The sequence below is a fragment of the Myotis daubentonii genome, chromosome 7, assembly GCF_963259705.1.
Source record: "Myotis daubentonii chromosome 7, mMyoDau2.1, whole genome shotgun sequence".
Classification (NCBI taxonomy): Eukaryota; Metazoa; Chordata; class Mammalia; order Chiroptera; family Vespertilionidae; genus Myotis; species Myotis daubentonii.
The window spans coordinates 32,653,093-32,672,090 of record NC_081846.1 but is presented as its reverse complement, the minus strand read 5'-3'; the positions used below and the strand labels follow the sequence as shown (position 1 = coordinate 32,672,090).

Here is an 18,998-nt window from a genome sequence, read left to right as displayed (position 1 = left end):
AACCAGAAACTTCATCTGTTTTCCCCTCTGCTACCTAAATGTCTCCTCTACAGCTCCCCCCCAACCCTTTTTTTTTTAAAGCCTTTGTTGTTTACAGCCCTCGGTAAACACTGCTATTTACCTGGGAGGAGTCTCAGGTACCAATGCTAGGAGCAGGAATGAAAGCTGACATGATGCAGGTGACTTGGAATCATCCAGGCCTGCCTCCCTCTTAGGGGACCCATCTTGCTATGGAGGTAGGCAAGCCCTTCCTGTTGTCACAGTCACAGCTAGGGTGACTTTCAGGCCATATTTCTGGACCATGCTCTCATCCCCCACCTGGATGGCTAATATACCCCACAGTCGCATTGCCCTGGGCCTCCTACCTAAAGACACGTACCACCCTGTGCCCACCACGCCACTGTCCCCCCACCCCACGCAGCTGGCTTGGATTGCCAGAACTGGGTTTGTGGCAGCTTCCCTCCCCTCCCCACCACCTTCTCTCATGTGTCCTGACCTCCCAGACTGCCACTGACTCATGCAGGGAGGTCCGTGGCCCTCAGCCCAGCCCCAGGAGGTTTAATAGTCACTCCTGGCTCGTATGCCCAAAGCCGCATGGCTAGGCCTGAGAGAGCAGCCTGGAACCCCTGCTTCTGCCTGATGCACCCAGGCAGTCTTCAGCCAGTTTTTATAACAGCATCTCCTGACCACATCCTATGGGTCTCAATTTCCCCCAACAAACAAGTCAGACCGATGAGGTGCGATTCTGGCTGTACCCTTTGCCAGCTGCGTGATTCTGGGCAAGTTACCAGAGCTCCCGGTCCCGCCGCTTCCTCATCTGTGAGATGGGGGTGATTGTCACACCTGCTCCGGGAGTGAATCCGTTTACAGAGTGCTGTGTGTGCCTGGCACCAGGGATGCAGGGAACAAAACAGACGAAGCCCTGCCCTTTCGGAGCGTCCTAACGAGGGAATGTGGGCAGACGTGGGACACAGACATGGATAACAAGCCAGCCAAGCTTGTTGTGTGAGTAGCCAATGAGTGAATGGTATGCTGAGGCCACTTTGCCCTCAGTCCTCCCCCTTCCAATCACAAGGCTGACTCTATGGACTTCCACCCTGAGGCACCTGGAACAGAAACACGTGGGCTGAAAGCTCCCAAGGAGTTTCAGAAAAACATCGGGAGATTTGGGGTAGGGCTGTCTGGCTTCCAGCAGTTAATGGATATAGAAGAAATGGAGCAATTACAAAAAATATCTCAGATTTAGAACACATTTGCCTGAAATAGGCAATAATTGAGGTGGAATTAGAGTTGTTTTTCAGAGAGTTTTACAAATTCTGTGTGTGTGTGTGTGTGTGTGTGTGTGTGTGTGTGTGTGTGACGGCCTTTAAAATGGTATGATTTGGAATACATTTTCTCAAGGTTTCAGAGCCCACTCATTTAAAGAAAATGATAGAGAAGGTTTGAGGGCAGTCCCCAGGGCTCTCTCTAGACAGTCCCTCTGTGGGCTCTCTGAGCTGCCTTTGATCACAGAATTTGAGAGCCAGCTATGGAGCCCAGAGACACCCCCCCCCTCCCCCCCCCCACCCCCGCATGTTTCCTGGGCGGAAAATGAGGCCCTGACTTCAAGTTAAATAAGTGATTACAGGCAGAAGAATATGGGGATTCAGACCCAGTCCCTTGACTCCCAGCCCAGTGCCCTTCACAATACATTGCATAGGCCTCCAAAAGTTCATAGCACCGCACAGTCAACACTGGCCATCAGCACGACACACTGGGCTGAATCTGAAAGACATCACGCCAGCCAAAGGGATGGGGGAAAGGCTGCCCGCAGCAGGGCACTGAGGAACATAGGGGAGAAGGAATGTCCTGGATTGAGACTGTGGTCCTGGTTCCATGAACTGTATGTGTTCGTCATATTTCAAAGACCTGGACACTAATGAGGGCAAGTTCTACTGGGTGTAAATTATACCTAATTTTTTGTTTTTGTTTTTATACCTGAATTTTTGTTAAAAAGCAGCCTAAAATCAAAATGGTGATGATAATGGTAATGATAACCTTAGATGCCAAAAGGCAGCCATGTTTGTGGCTACTTCAGGGAGGTTTTCGAGATGCTGAGGTCAGAGCAGGAAGTTGCCCTGTTTGTAACAGTCAGTCAGCTTCAGTCTAGGACTTCCCACTGCAGACTCTGCTGGGAGGTTTTCCACCTGCACGCCCCCACGCTCCAACCCCAAGCCAGCTTTGCTCCCACTTCCCTGACTGGCAGTGAGTGGCAGTGGCCTGCCCAGTAATCCTGGCCACCGCCCGACGTTGGGACAGCCCCCTCCTTGCTCCCTCCTTGCTCCTCCACAAACCGCTGTGACTCACCGATCCTGTCTTTCCTCTGGCACAAGGTCCCCAGCCCCACCTCCGCCCTGGCTTAGGCACTCACCTGCCACACCTGGATGATACTCGTGTGATACCTTCCCTCTGGCCTCAGCCCCTCAGCCCAGCCTGCCCAGAGTTCCGGGATCCTGCCACCTCCTCACTCATGGTCATCAAAGATGTGGCAGGAACTCCCTGACCCAGTTCAGAGACCTCCACAGACCAGCCCCAACCCACAATTAACTCCTACATTGCCCGCCCCGCCCCCCACCCCAGCACAGGACCCCTGTCCACTTGCTGCCCCCAGACCAGCTCTCAGCTGAAAACAGCCTCAGTATCAGAATCAGAGGCAACCCTGGTGGGAGGCATAGAGAGCAAGGGAAAGGAGAGAGAAGATGTCATAATCATTAAATCCTAAACTCCCCATGACCCTGTCTGGACACCTCTGGTGATGGGACATGCCCTGACCCCCAAAGCAGCCACTGCGCCTTTGGACAGCTCTGAATTCTCTCCTGTGGTCCACAGCCAACCCCCTCCCCAGGCTCCAGAGAGCAGATATGCGATGACCTTGACCTCCTCCCTCCTGGGTGCTCTCTGCCTGTTCGCTCAGCCACTATCTGAACTCAGGGCAAGGGGTCCCTCAGTCATTTGGCCAGAAGAGAAACCTCTCATTCTCATTCTACTGTGTGGCCCAAGAACAATTTTGCTTTTACGGTAACCACATCCTCTTGCCCACTGGGGTGGCAGACCTGCCCCTCACCGACAGCCCTTTCTGTTCTTCCCAGAACTCTTTCCTTTCATGTCTGCACATCTTCCTTTCCCTGGCATTGGCTTCCTGGAGTTCCCCTCGTTTTTTGCTACTCCTTTTCTCTTGGATTATTCAGAAAATGTTTACTTGAAAATTAGTTTTACAAGCCACTCTAAGCATTTTCCCCCACAGTGCATCCTATGAATAGAATAAACAAGCCTCAATTATAAAATGATACATGAATGCATCCAAATTGCAGTGGTTTAAACTGTAATTTTCATTGACAAAGACGCAGCCCCCAGGATGTGCAGATTATCCCAAATTTCATCAAATTTGAATCGGAGTGGAAAACATGCCCTGAATGGAGTGGTTAACCTGATGATCCTAACTGAAAATAACTGTTCTCTTTCCATTCTAAAGGACTCGAAACCGGTGAAGTTTGGGGAGCTTATTGATCTCCCGTTGTTCTATTGAGAAACAACCAGCTCTGTTTCCATGGAGACCAAGGACTCTGACCACTTGGAAAAGCCCCAGAAAAAATCAGCGGATGGCCCCTGGGAACTTGCTAATGAACCAGCTAAGGTGAGACCTGAGTTACCCTCAGAAGAAGAGAATATGCCCCAGGCCGACCTGATCCAAAACAAAGAACCCCGTTACTACAACCGAATTCAGAGAAACTCCATCTTCAATCGCACTGTGAGACGCAGAAGCAAAGGCAAAGCCAGAGACACTCCCGAGTCAAACGCTGGGCACCTGGCAGGTCAGTACCAGAGACAGCTGTCACAGCTGTTCCTTGGCATCCAGCTGGAATCCTCAGGGCTGAGGGGCCCTAATTGAAGGAAAGGGGCCTAAGAGGCAGTGAAAAGGATCAAGGATAGGGCCACCATTTTGAAACCATTATCTAAAGAATTCGAATACCCCCAATATGATGATGGGAATCTTTCAGGGGAAAGTGTTGACCCAAATGATACAATAAATTTGCAAAAGGCGTTTGGTTTTAGGACTCAACAAAACACCCCCGGAGGGAGGCTTGGAGCTATCCATGTTTAGGGGCATCTGGGAACACAAGGCTCTGTCCTGTCTTTTCACTGTCACCAGGGTTTCTGCTGTTCTGAAAATACATGAGATGAATACCTTGAGAAGAGTTTGCAGCAGGAACCCTTAATCTTTTAATCCAGTTTTCGCACAATTGTATCTGCTCAAAGTCTGTTCATTGAGCAGAATAAAGTTCAGAAACATTTACAAATGGGAGTATGAGAGCTATGGACTCCTTTCCTTGTGACTGGTTCACATGGCTGAGTGGGCAGCATGCTGGTGTCATCCCTGGCGGGTGGCAGCTGCCACTGGACGGACAGTATGGCAACCCCTGTTTTAAATCCAGGGTCTTCATTAACTCGATCAGTAACTCCTTACTTAAACTCTATCCGGTAGCCTTCTGCTACATGAGAAACCACCCTCAAATCACAGGGACAAAACAATGTTTTATTGTTTCTCATGATTCTGGGGGTTGGTAGGGTGGCTCCTCTGTCTGGGCCACTTTGACCTTTGCAGTCAGCTAGTGGCTTTGGCTTATCTGGGTTTGGAAGATTAAGGAAAGCCTTGCAGGCCTCTTTGGTGGCTAGTGAGCTGGTTGGCCCAAGAGGGAACTCAGCTGGGACTGCTTGTCTCTGCTCCATATGGTCCCTCATCCTCCAACAGACTAGCTTGAGCTTGTTCACATAGCAACAGTCTTCCCAGAGAGCAAGAGCGGAAGCTTCCAGGCCTGAGACCTGGCCTGAGGTCCTACACAGTCACTTCTACCACATTCTTTGGGTCCAAGCAGCTCCCAGGACCAGCCCAGATAAAAACAAATGGAGAAACTGACTCTACTGCTTGATGGGAGGAATAGCATAGAATTTGTGGTTATTTGCCACCTGTCAAAAACACTAACAAAGTCACAGGTCAAGTACCGTGCCAGCAAGAGAAATACAATGACTGAAACACGACAGTCGTGGAGGTACATTATATTACTCTCCCAACTTTTGTTGGAAATTTTCCATAAGTTAAAAACTTACACACAAAGAATTCCTGCCCTAGAGGAATTCACAAGATTGTAATGATGTCGCTTTATGGCAAGCAATGTGTCCAAGTTACAAGAGAGGTAAAGGCAAAGAATTAGACCCTTCTGGTGGGATTAGGAAAGATCCCCCAAAGAAGATGAAATTTTAGATGAGTCTTAAAGGATGAGTAAGGACATGGCCGGAGAGACAATGGGAGCCAACTTGGATAAGCACTTACAGGTACAGTTACTATGTCAGGCCGGCATTTCAAGGGTATCCTTACCATACCCATTTTACAGATTTTTAAAAAAGAGCAACTGAGGCCCAGAGAGATTGAAACACTTACCCCAAAGCACACAGCTAGTGAGCTGCAGCTTGAACTGGAGTTCAGATTCTTCTAGTCCCAAAGCCTGTGCAGATGGAGAAACAGGTAAAGCAGCTCTGTCCAACAGAAATATAATGCGAGCCACATGTCATTTTAAATTTTCCAGTGACAACATTAACAAAGTAAAAAGAAATGGGTTAAATTCATTTTAACGATGCATTTTACTTAATGCCATACATCCAAAATATTATCATTTTATCACATAGTCAATAATCAATATAAAAATTAGTAGTGAGGTGTTTTGCACTTTTTTTTGCACTATGCCTTTGAAATCCGTTCAGTAGTTTATACTTACCACCCCTCTCATTTTCATTGGAAAGGCTTGATGGGGATTTAGATTTCATAAAATGTACAGTCGGAAAAGTGATTTACGTATCCAGATTGTTCCAAATATCCTTAAAAGTTTTCCAATAACTGACTGGAGTACCAGTTTTTATATTTAAATTTAAGGTAATTTAAGTTTTAAAAGTGAAGAATCTACTTCCTCAGTCACACTCGCCTCGTTTCAAGTGTGTAATAGCTAGCGGCCGCCCCGTAGGACAGCGCGGGTTACAGCATGAGATCAGAGGGAGGAGCTATACAGCTGCCTCGGGCCAGGGGTTCGGGCTTTCTGAGCAGGAGAAAAGGCGGGTGTGGGGCTGTGTGTGAGATGAGGCTGGAGAAGGAAACAGAGTCACTGGGGAAAGAGCCTCGGACTTGTGGCCTCCGAGCCGAGTGGAGAACGCTGACGCCCGGGTAGACGGCAACAGCCCCAAAGATGCCGTTTATGTCCAGACCAGAAATTTCAGCAGACTCACAGTTTTATTTTTAAAGTGACTCCCTGCATTCACCCTCGCCCCCGCCCCTTCCCCCCCTCTGCCCTCCCCAGGAGTTAACTCCCCAAGACAGCCCAGCAATGCCTGACCCAGAGTCCAAGGGGAGAAATGGTGTCCTACACTCCGCCCACAGGGAGCGGACGAACAGCCTCCTGGCATCAGCCTGCTGTGGGAATGCTGTGCTTTGGGAGTAAAACATATGTCTTTGTCTTAAATAATTTTAGGAATATGAGTTAGTCATGAGACTTGCTCATCTTCCTGAGACATATGGATTGGTCTATTTTTCTACAAAACTGGAGAAATGAACCCAGTTCTAAATGAACTCATGACAAAAGAAAACATGTGAAGCAGTTTTGATTTTTATTTACAAAATAAATAAAGTCACCGAAACCGGTTTGGCTCAGTGGATAGAGCTTCGGCCTGCGGACTGAAAGGTCCCAGGTTCGATTCCGGTCAAGGGCATGTACCTGGGTTGCGGGCACATCTCCAGTAGGAGGTGTGCAGGAGGCAGCTGATCGATGTTTCTCTCTCATCAATGTTTCTAACTATCTATCTCTCTCCCTTCCTCTCTGTAAAAAATCAATAAAATATATTTTTTTAAAAAAAAAGTTTAAAAAAAATAAATTAAATAAAGTCACTTCCTAATTCCCTAAAAATAAAAGCAGACTCACTTTTGCTCTGGGTTCATGGTTTGTGATTTGGGTCTACGAGGTGAGGAGATTCCCCGTTTCATCTGCTAAATGGGCACCCTTTGAAATCACACTAGAGCATTGACAAACAGCCCCCTATGGGTGATCAGACACTCTGCAGGAATACTGACTAGGATGTGGACATTGTAAAGTCCAAAAAGATTAACTGGCAAATGAGTTTTTCCTGTAGGAAAAATAACACCCTAGGTTATGGTTGTATTGCCATCTAAGACACTAACTAGATTTCTAAGTTTGCAATCTCCTCTCCAATGTTCTTTCTTCCATGTATGTATGTATGTATGTATGCACTTCTATATATCCATGTGTGTATGTATATGTGCATGGATCCATGCACTTTCTAATTTTCAGAGAGATGATCACCAAATACAGCACAAGGTGTGCCACATCCCTTCTCCCCCCAGGGGTATGAGAGGAAGGACACCCCTCTCCACCCCCCTCCCTCCCCTCCTAGGGTGATAGTTGTTACTGGCCTCCTCAGAGACTATTGCCTGAAAAGGGGAAACGCACACTTGCTAACTTGCCACATTTCTTAAATGTCACAGATTCACCGGAAAATGGAAAATCTGTAAAAGAGCTCCCGGCCTTGAATTTCTCGCAGAGCAGAACGCCCCTTTGGCCAATAGAAACTCAGAGGGACCCAGGAGCCAAGAGAACGAGGTGAGAGACAGGGCGTCATGAGGAGATGGTTCATGACAAGCTGGAGCAGGGACATTGTGCAAAGTCTTGGTGGGAGACAAGGGTGTCTTGTGTTGTTGTTTTTTTTAAAAAAGGTAATTATTAGTTGTTCGTGTTTTAAAAATCCACAATTTTCTTTTTAAAAATAACGCCATTGTTACTCTTCTGTCAAAAAACTAGGAAATTGTAGATATTACATACATTGAGAAGCAGTGAAAAAAAGAAAAATCACTATATCACCACCACTGAGAGAGATTTTAATCTATTGTACTGGCTTCAAGTCTTGTTTTCTATATTCCTTATACATATTTTATCCTCATAAGACAAGATCTTACTATATAGCCAGTCTGGCAAATTACTTAATGGTATGTCACAAACACCTCTCCATGTTACTAGATATTTTTCTACATAATAGTGTAGTGGCTATAAAATAATCTACAGTATGATTGGATTGTGATTTATTAACCATGCTCCTGTTGTTGGACATTTGGGGATTGTATTGGTTAGGAATGAATTTAGCTGCTTGTAACAACAACAACAACAACAGACCCAATAACACAAGACACAGGCCTATTTGGCTCTTGTGTGAAGAAGTCTGGAGAGTTGTGACAGCTCTTTCATGCCTTCAGGGACCGAGGCTCCTTCTAGTTCAGTGATGGCGAACCTATGACACTCATTTTTTTGGTTGATTTTTCTTTGTTAAATGGCATTTAAATACATAAAATAAATATCAAAAATATAAGTCTTTGTTTTACTATGGTTGCAAATATCAAAAAATTTCTATATGTGACACAGCACCAGAGTTAAGTTAAGGTTTTTCAAAATGCTGACATGCCGAGCTCCAAAGGTTCGCCATCACTGTTCTAGTTTCTACTCGGAAATCTGACAAGATGACTGCCAGAGTTCCAGCCATCACAGCCACAGTTCAGGTGGAGGAGAAAAGGAAAGCCAGGGAGGTGGGGGGAGAAGGAGAGAGGACATTTGCCAGCCTAGTCTGACCTTTTAAGGAGCTTCCCTGAAGCCCACCCAGCAATTGGTGCTTATATCTCATTGGCCAAAAGTGGGTCACATGGTGGCCACCTACACCTGCAAGGGAAGCTAGGAAATGTATGCCTTGTGTAAACCAGGTCTGTTTCTGTCCCCCTAATAAATTGGTTTCATAGTAAGAAAGAAAGAAGAATACAGGGGAGGCGGCAGCAATCAGGGTGTTACCATGGTAGTGTTTGGGAGGGCTCTCTTTTTGGCTTGCAGATGGCCGTCTTCTCACTATGTCTTCACATAGCAGACAGAGAAAGAAAAAAGCTCTTTTTTTCTTTATGTGGGTCCCACCCTCATGACCTCATCTAAACCTAATTATCGTCGCATTGAGGGTTTGAATTTGAGAGGGGCGGGGCACAATTTGTCTCTAGCAATTAATTTTTACATACATATACACCCACTGACTATCAACCAGACCAAGACATAGAACACTTCTATTGTACCCTGAGGCTTCCTAACGCCTTTTTCCAGTCAATATCCTACCCTCTCAGACATAACCATCTCCTGACTCTTATCACCATTAAATTAATCTTGCTAGGTCTTGAATTTCATATAAATGGGACCATACAGTATGAACTCTATTGTGTCTGACTTATTTACTCGACACAATATTTTTGAGATTCACTAATGGATGTGTGCTCTTTTTATTGCTGAGAAGTATTATCATAATGTGCTTATCCACCCTTCTGTTGATACATATTTGGGTGGTCTTCAGTTTTTGACTATTATAAATAAGGTTGCCATGAACGTATTTAGATGAGTCTTTCTATGGATATATGCACTCATTTCTCTGGGTTTGTACACAGGAGTGGAAGCTCTGGGTCTTATGACAGATGTATATTTAACTTTACTAGAGACAGGCAAATAATTTCTCAAAATGGTTGTACTATTTCACACTCCTACCAGCAAGGTATCAAGGTTCCAGTTGCTACAAATCCTGACCAGTGTTTGGGATTATTAGTCTTTGTACCTATATCCATTCTAGGATATTGTGTGTCACTGTGGCTTTAATTTGTGTTTCCTTGATGACTAGTGATTTTGAGCACCATTTCATATGTTTATTGGCCATTCATCTTCTTTTGTGAAGTTCCCATTTAAGTCTTTTGCCTATTGTTTATTTTAATTTGCAATATTTCTTATATATCTTGAATATAAGTTCTTGGTCAGATATATATATAGCAAATGCCTCCTATCAATCTGTAGATTATTTCTTAACTTTTGTGTCTTTTAATGAGCAGAATTTTTAAAATTTTGTTGAATACTAATTTATCAATGTTTTCCTTTTATTATTTGTTCTTTTCCAACCTATCTAAGAAATATATGGCCCTAGCTGGTTTGGCTCAGTGGATAGAGTGTCAGCCTGCGGACTGAAGGGTCCCGGGTTCAATTCCGGGCAAGGCCACATGCCTGGATTGCAGGCTCAATTCCCAGTAGGGGGCGTGTAGGAGGCAGCCGATCAATGATTCTCTCTCATCATTGCTGTTTCTAGCTCACTCCCCCTCTCCCTTCCTCTCTGAAATCAATAAAAATATTTATTAAAAATTTTTTATTTTAAAAAGAAATACATGATTATTTCAAGGTTATAAAAATATTCTCCTATGCTTTTCTCATAGAAGTTTATACTTTAGCTTTCCCTTTTAGGTCTGTGGTCCACATGCATAAGATTTGCTCTAATGTCATTTATTAAAAAGAGTTTCCATGCCTCCCAATAAATTGCACTGGTACTATTTTTCAAAAATCCACTGATGCAGACATGTGGGTCTTTCAGACTTCTATTCTGTTTCATTGATCTAATTGTTTTTACTTATGCCTATTTCACACTGCCTTGAATAACTGTAGCTTTATGCTAACTCTTAAAATCTGCTAGTGAAACCCTCCTACTTTGTTCTTTTTTAAGATTGTGTTGGCTATTTGAAGTCTTTTGCATTTCTATATAAATTTTAGAATCAGTTCGTCAATGTCCAAAGAAAGTCTGTTAGGATTTTGGTTAAGATTACATTGTCACTAGAGATAAATTTGGAGATCAATGACATCTGAATATTGGCACCTTAAATTGTTCAATCTATGAACATATCCTAGCTTTCCATTTAAATTAATCCAGCAATGATTTGTTGTTTTTAGTATAGAGGATTTACACATATTCTAATTACATTTGTTCATAAGTATCTAATGCTTTTGTTCCTATTTTAAAGTCGATGTTTATTCATTTCATTTTCAACTGTTTATAAGTAGGATGCTTAAAAACAATTACTTTTTGCATGGCCACCTAGTATCCTTTGATCTTGATGTTCATTTATTAGTTCTAATTGTTTGTTTATTCCTTTAGATTTACTAAGCACACAAACAATCCTGCCATCTGTGAGTAAAGACAGTTTTAGTCCTTTCTAATCTTCATGCCTTGTATTTTTTTTTCTTGTTTTATTGAACTGGTGAGGAGTTCTATTACAATGTTGGATAGAAGTGACGAGAGTAGATATCCTTGTCTCAGTCACTGGTCAATTGCTTTTGATAACAGAGATCAGAAACTTACTCAAATTTGTTCAAGTGAAGGATGCTGAAATCCCACAGAACCCAAGTATAAAAGAAGCCCAGCTTTACAGGAACCAGAGCCACTTTCTCCTATTCTCAGGGCCATGGGGCCCTCTTTATGGATCGCTCTGTTCTCCTGCTCTCCCCAGACCAGCATTTCTCTCTGTCTGTGCACTTGCACATGACCTAGATTGGCAGCCATAGCCAGAGTGACCATTCAGCGTGGCTCACCACAGCCAATTGGGACTTCTTTATGTATCTTTTAGAGAAAGAAAAATTCTGAGGAAAAGAATCTGGTTGGCCATCCTTTGGTCAAGTGTTTATCTCTGGTCCAATCAGCTAAAAGAAAAGGAGGCAGGATTAATGGGGCCATTCCAACTTCATCAGTGAGAGCTGTATTTGGGAGAGTCTTTGAGAAGTATGTGAAGAAGAGCCAGGCACCCAAAACATATCTCATGTAGTGTCCGGGTCTCCCATATAAGAGAATGACAAAGGGGACTTGGTGGGAACATTAAAAATGGCAGCAGAGTAGGTAGATGCTGCACGGACATGCTCCCGGGAACCAGCTGGAATTACAACTGAAATATGGAAAGGCTTCCTGAATAATCAATGGAAAACTCACAGGCGAGGATCCTGATATCCAAAGACCGAAGGTGGAGACGCATAGAGACTGGCAGGAGGGGCAGAGGCTCAAAAGGGCTGGCTGGGCAACCACAGACAGCAACTGAAGCCCGGAGAGATATCTCAGCTGGGGGGAGGGGTGCCACTGAGAACTCTGGGATCTAATCCCCAAGCTGGGCTCCCCAGCAGAGAGCACCAAATCTGAGGAGTGTACCCACATAACATCTAGCTATGAAAAGCAGTGGGGTGCTGTCTGCCAGGGTGTGGCAGCTGAAAGTTCAGGCACCCTCTTGAAGGGCCAACACACAAAAATTCCCTGTGGAGCCACCCACCTTGTGCTCTGGCAGAGGGAAGGTGAAGTGGACTAAAGCTGTGAGAGCAGAACCCAGGACTGGGGACTCAGAGTGATAAAGCTCAGAAGGCAGGCACCACAAGTTGCCTGGGCTGAGTCATTCCCTCACACAGTGGAGGACATCTTTCCCACATAGACAGTAGACACAACCTGTTGAAAAACACCTTGCCCTGAGGCCACTTAAGAGATTAAAAGTAACAATTAGCCTCCAGGCAGAAGCAACCACCCTACTCTGTTGAAAAAACTCTTGATACACCTGAGGATGATTGCCCGGGGGCAATTCAAGTCAAACCCTATTAGTCTGTAGACAGAGGTGGTCTCTGGAGGCTTTGAGTCTCTGCCTGATCCTATTTGTCAGAAACAGTTTTTAATACTGTCCTGCACTAGAGATTGAGAGGTGTAGAGGATCTACATAAAACATAGTCACAAACCCAAACAGACAATTAAAATGAGGAGACAAAGAAATAACCCCTAAGTGAAAGAACTAGAGAATTCTCCAGAAGAAAAGATAAATGAAGCAGAGATAAGAAATTTATCTGAAACAGAGTTCAGAGTAATGATGGCAAAAATTCTCAACAGTATGAAAAAAGATATAGTAACTATGAAAAAAGAACAGTCTGAGATAAAGAATGACATAACACAAATAAAGAACACATTGGAAGGAATAGACAGCAGATTAGGGGAATCTGAGGATCGAATCAGTGAATTAAAAGACAGAGTTGAAAATATCACTCAGTCAGAGAACCAAAAAGAAAAAACAATTAAAAAACAGGAGGACAGTTTAAGGGAGCTGTGGGACAACATGAAACATAACAGTATTAGAATAGTAGGTGTGCCAGAAGAGGCAGAAAGGGAGAAAGGAATAGAGAAGATGTTTGAAGAAAAATGGCAGAAAACTTCCCTAACCTGGTAAATGAAAAAGTCACACAAATTCAGGAGGCACAGAGAATCCCAAACAAGAAGAACCCAAACAGACCCATACCCAGACACATCATAATTAAAATGCCAAAAATTAAAGACAAAGAGAGAATCTTAAAGGCAGCAAGAGGGGAAGAAAAATGTTACCTACAAAGAGTTCCCATAAGGCTGATACCTGATTTCTCATCAGAAACTGTACAGGCCAGAAGGGAATGGCATGAAGTACTCAAGGAAAGAAGAGTACAGGGAGGAAATTAACATTTGTGGGCTGCCTTTATGTACACTATCTCTTTAAATTCTCTTATCATTATGCCTATTTCACAGATAAGAAAACTAAGACCCAACAAACAGTTAGTAACTAGCCTGAGGTTGCACAACTAGTGAGACCGTAGACCATGAACCCTGAGGCTTCAACTCCCCATCCCATGATCTCCTACACCCCAGGCAGCCCCAGAGGAGGATATTGTCAGAGTAAACGTGTCTGTGAGAAGGAGATGTTCCTGTTAACCTGTTGACTGAGGGCAAAGCCCAGAGGCACAGGGGCCCCACCCCTAGTCCATTGCCACACTGGTCCCTTACAGGTCCTCTCAAGTCAAGGTTTCTAAATTGGGTCTCTACTATAGATGCAATTTCACAAATCAGGGTGCGAGTCCCAGAAATTATTTCATATCACAAAAATACCAAATTGAACCCGGCCAGCGTGGCTCAGTGGTTGATCATCAACCTATATGAATCAGGAAGTCATGGTTCCATTCCCAGTCAGGGCATATGCTCAGGTTGGGGGCTCGATCCCAGTGTGGGGCATGCAGGAATCAATGATTCTCTCTCATCATTGATGTTTCTGTCTCTCTCCCTCTCCCTTCCTCTCTGAACTTAATACAATTATAAAATAAGTAAATAAACAAAAATACCAAATTGATTATATATATTCTAGAGGCCCAGTGCATGAAATTTGTGCATGGGAGGGGGGGTCCCTCAGCCTAGCCTGCACCCTCTTGAAATCCAGGACCCCTCAGGGCATGTCCGACTGCCGGTTTAGGCCCGATCCTGCAGCCTGGATAGGGCCTAAACTGGCAGCCGGATACTCCTCTCATAATCCAGGACCACTGGCCCCTAACTGCTCTCCTGCCTGCCTACCCAATTGCCCCTAACCACTCACCTGCCTGCCTGATCACCCCTAACTGTTCACCTGCCTGTCTGATCGCCCCTAACCACTCTGCCTGCCTAATGACCCCTAACTGCCTCTGCCTCAGCCCCTGTTGCCGTGGCTTCATCTGGAAGGACATCCAGAATGATGTCCAGAAGGTTGTTCGGCTGTCTGGTCTAATTAGCATTTTACGCTTTTACTAGTATTATTATAGATATATATGAATAAAGAATAGAACTTTAACATGTGCTGTTAAAAATTTGCATTTCTATATAAAATTAAACTGCATTATAAAATTTCACAAGGGGCAATTTTCTGCATAAAGTAAGCAGGCTGATGCTTTTAAAAATATTTTCCCACTGACCTTCAGACTGAAAATACCTTTGTGTTTTCCTGGTGACGCCCTAAAGGAGTTGCAGTTCTTCACTCTTCCAGGCATGGCAGGCCTGCTTTCGGCATGAGAGTCACCCAGGGCTCATACTCAGTGGGGCAGCCAGGTCACAGCTCTGCTCCAGCTGGTCCAGCCAGACCTTCCTGGTTATTAAATATTGTACCTATTATCCCTGGATCCATCTCCAAAATGGTCATTGCCACCAAAGACTCATTCATGTGTGCACTGCATCTTTGAATACTGACTCAGGGCAAGAACCAGTTTCTGTATTGGAAACTATATGTTTTCCCATGGAGATATGCCAGTTCCGTGTACCATAACCTCAGGGGCAGTTTATCAGTTGTTCATAAATGTTGGTTTGAATTGTTACTAGGAGAATCTTAGTCTTTATAGTCTGGAAATGCAAGATTGGTTGGGGGCTGCCTCTTTTACTCAAGAAAGCTGGTTTTTTGGTCCTGCCATCACTCAGTCATTTGAGGCAATATGAGAGCTGAAGAAATGCAGTCCTCTCTAATCAGCCTCTAGATCTACTGATTCACAGGAAACCACAGGGGAGAGAGGAACGGGTAAGCTGTGCAGATGCCATCAGCAAAATCCAAACAGGATGAATGACTCAATTTCTCATCAAAGTGCAAGGAGAAAACAAGAAAGGGAGGGGGCAATTCAACGAGACTAAAGCAATATCAAGGGCTACATGCAGACCTTACTTGAATCCTATTTCAGGGAAATTTGAACACGGATCAGTTATTTGATGTTAAGAAATTATTCATTTTAAGAGTATTAATGGTATTGTGGCTATTTTTAAGTCCACATCTTTTAAAGATACATTCTAAAATATTTTGTATAAAATGGTATGATGTCTGGGACTTACTTAAAAGAATTCTGGCCCAGGAAGGAGTATGTGGGGAAAGAGATGAAAGAAGACAGGTGGGAGCCTTTAATTGTTGAAGTCAGTGAAAAGTATTCCGTGAGTTCATTATACTTTTCTGTCTACTTTATTGTACGTTTGAAATTTTCCATAATAAAATTTTAATTTTCATGTTTGTTTGTTTGTTTTTAATCATTATTTTAAAAATGAAAAGGCAGGCCCTGGCTGGTGTGGCTCAGTTGGTTGAGTGTTGTCCCATACACCAAAAGGTTACTGGTTTGATTCCTGGACCTGTCCCGAGTTTCTCTCTTCCTCTCCCTCTCTCTCTAAAATCAATAAAAAACATTTTTTAAAATGAAAAGGCAGGAGCTGAAGTAAAGAGACCCTCAGCCCCTACCTGCACCCCGCCCCCCCCCCCCCCCCCCCCGTGTCTCCTATTCCAGGAGGTTGGGCAGAATGATCAGTTCCCATCATGGTGGCTCCTCAATGGCAGGATCATACCAAGTTTTGTTTTCTCTTGAGCACTTAGCACAGAGCTGATACACTAGAAGCATTCAATATTTACAAATGATTGATTGATGAATGAATGGGCAGGTGGGTGGGTGGATGGATGGATGGGTAGAATGAATGAATACAAATTCCCTGGGCGGAGGTTGCAACCTGGGAAGTTGAAAACCTCCTGAAGGCACCTGTGCCAACTGGCCAATAGTGGCTCAGGACTGTGCAAAGCCAGGACACAGTGTCGCAGGGGTAGGTAAACCTCTCTACAGCCCTGGCAGGAATGCAGAGTCTCTAACTGGGAGGGGTTTGCCTGCCCAGCTGCCTTTTGGTGATAACTCACTTCCCCACCTCCCCGAGTCAGACAGGAGGCCCAGTGCTCTCAGCAATAAAAAAGCAAAGGGAGCATCATCAATCAGTTTCCTCTCTGGCATTCCTCCACCTGGGCACAGGCAGACGCTCTGGCAAGGCCTGGCTAGTCTGCGGACCATAAGCAAAGGACACTAGGATGTGGTTCCAGGGCCCAACTCTAGAGGGCACCACTCACATATCCTCTATGTAAAAGGTGGCCCTGGAGTTGGGCTGTGCACACAGCCTGAGCTGCTGTACATGATCGGCTGTTATTTATACACTGATAGGAAGAATTAATCATTTGTGTGGTTAGCTGTTCTAAAACAAAAATCACTACTCTTGGCTGGTGCTTCACCCCTGCAAACTGGGGGAATATGTTCATTTATGTGTTTATTCATTTAACGAATATTAATTGAGCACTTCCACTGTTCTGAGAGCTGATTTCTATCAGAAAACTCCTTATTTGGTCACTCAGAGACATTTAGCAACCACGTCCCCTGGAAGCTTCCCAGAAAGCCACAATGTCCTTTAGCCCACTGTTGGCCTTAGTTGTGTGGCTTGAATGCACTCCCGGTTGGTCCCCATCACCCCAGTCATGCTCCATGGCCTTGACTGCACATGTTCTAGAGCAAACCCAGAACTGCTCCTCTAGGGAAGACGCTGTCTATGGGCAGATCACCCCTATGCAGGGGACATGGATACTGAGAATCTTATCCTACTTATTAATTTTTATAAAACGATATAAGTCAACCATTCTCTGGCCCTATTTATTTCTTATGTAATTTCTCATTCACTTATTCATTCACTCAAGTACATGGGTTGTAGGAGCAGCTGTCTCAGACAATCTGTCAATGTCAAGAGGTAGATACACTAACCCCTTTTCAAAGGTAGATTGATCAAGGCAATCGGTCATGTTTCTAAGACTTTCCAGCAAAAAGATGGCAAAGCAAGAAAATACAAACACTTAAAATGTTGTTTGGCAAAAAAAAAAAAAAATTGTTGTTTGGCAATCTATATTAATAAAAGGGTAATATGCTAATTAGACTGGGAGACCTTCTGGGAGACCTTCCTGATGTCCTTCCGGACAAAGCCATGGTAGCGGGGACGAGGCAGAGGCGGTTAGGGGAGATCAGGCCAGCAGGGGAGGGCAGTTGGGGGTGAGCAGGCCGGCAGGCAGAGTGGTTAGGAGCCAGCAGTCCCAGATTGCGAGAGGGATGTCCGGCTGCCAGTTTAGGCCCTATCCCGTAGGGATTGTCATAGGACATCCCCGAGGGGTCCCAGATTGGAGAGGGTGCAGGCTGGGCTGAGGGACTAGTGCACTGGGCCACTGGTGTTAACATAAGAAACATTCAAACCTGTAAAAATTGTTGTGAGTTTATTTGAGCCAAACTGTCAACAATTGCCAGGGAGCTGAATCCCAACGAATTAAGATAATGCTCCAGAGAATGGTGGTTTTTCACCTATTTTTATAAATTACCATAAAAAGAGGAGACATAAGTGGGTTCATGAATCCATTGGTTATAGATTAGGGAGGTGGGATAAAGGAAAGCAAGGAAACCTCTGAGATTGGAAAAAAAGTAAAATGATGCTTCCTTTACTTAAGCGGGCATAGGATCGTTAACAGTCAACAATAAACACAATAACAATGAGGGAATGTGTGGTCTCCACCCTGTGCATTGGTTGTGCCCTGAGGCTTGTGCCCAGAAAAAGGAAAGTTACAAGTTACCCTGACATTCCAAAGATATGTTACCTTAGATGCAAAAGACAAGGGACGGGCTTAGTTAAAGTAAAGATTGACTTTTGTCAGGGAAGAATCTAATCTACGACCTGACTAGCTGCCATAAACTGGTTTTAGTTCAAAAGTTTTAATTCCAGGCCATCCTTTGTGCTTTCTTTAGGTCTCTGAGTTTGCAAGGCCGCCACGCAGCCTTCCCTGAGCTTGTCAGGGTAACATGTGGCCCCTTCTCTTCCACAACAAATAACACTATTTCCTCATAGTAACTGACCCATGAAGTTAACTAATCCACCATTAGAAAAGCATGGCAATCTCAGTGTGACTAATCAATAAAAAGGTACCAGATGCACTTATATGGAGGTGGGAGAAAGCAAAGCAGGGACTGGATTATGGGTCAGTTAATAAGATTATGTGCTCCCTTGAGGGCAGTTATTTCAAAGGTGTGTTAACCTGGATGCATGGAAACAACGGTCAGGACTTGCTTAGGGCAAATAAACATTTTACTAAAGAAGTTACAGACCTGGCTCATGACTGCCCACCAGGACATGCCCAGTAAGGAATTTAAGTTCCAAACACCCTGTGAGGTTACTTTCCAGCACTGGACTTGTCTCTCTCTTTTTTAAAAAACATATTTTTATTGATTTCACAGAGGAAGGGAGAGGGAGGAAGAGACAGAAACATCAATGATGAGAGAGACTCATTGATCGGCTACCTCCTGCACACCCCACACTGGGGATCAAGCCCGCAGCCCGGGCATGTGACCTTGACTGGAATTGAACCCTTCAGTCCTCAGGCTGACACTCTATCCACTGAGCCATCCCAGCTAGGGCTGGAC

At 44.4% G+C, this 18,998-nt stretch overlaps 1 protein-coding gene across 3 annotated transcripts in view; it reads left to right on the top strand.

Annotated features, from left to right (window-relative positions):
• Window positions 1-18,998, top strand: part of NGEF (neuronal guanine nucleotide exchange factor) — an 84,992-nt gene that overhangs the window by 16,374 nt on the left and 49,620 nt on the right. For all 3 annotated transcript variants that reach the window (XM_059703564.1, XM_059703565.1, XM_059703563.1), the window contains exons 2-3: window positions 3,512-3,851; window positions 7,583-7,697. In XM_059703564.1, coding sequence (XP_059559547.1) covers window positions 3,587-3,851; window positions 7,583-7,697 — 380 coding nt within the window. In that variant the 5' untranslated portion in view covers window positions 3,512-3,586. The remainder of the gene's footprint in view (window positions 1-3,511; window positions 3,852-7,582; window positions 7,698-18,998) is intronic.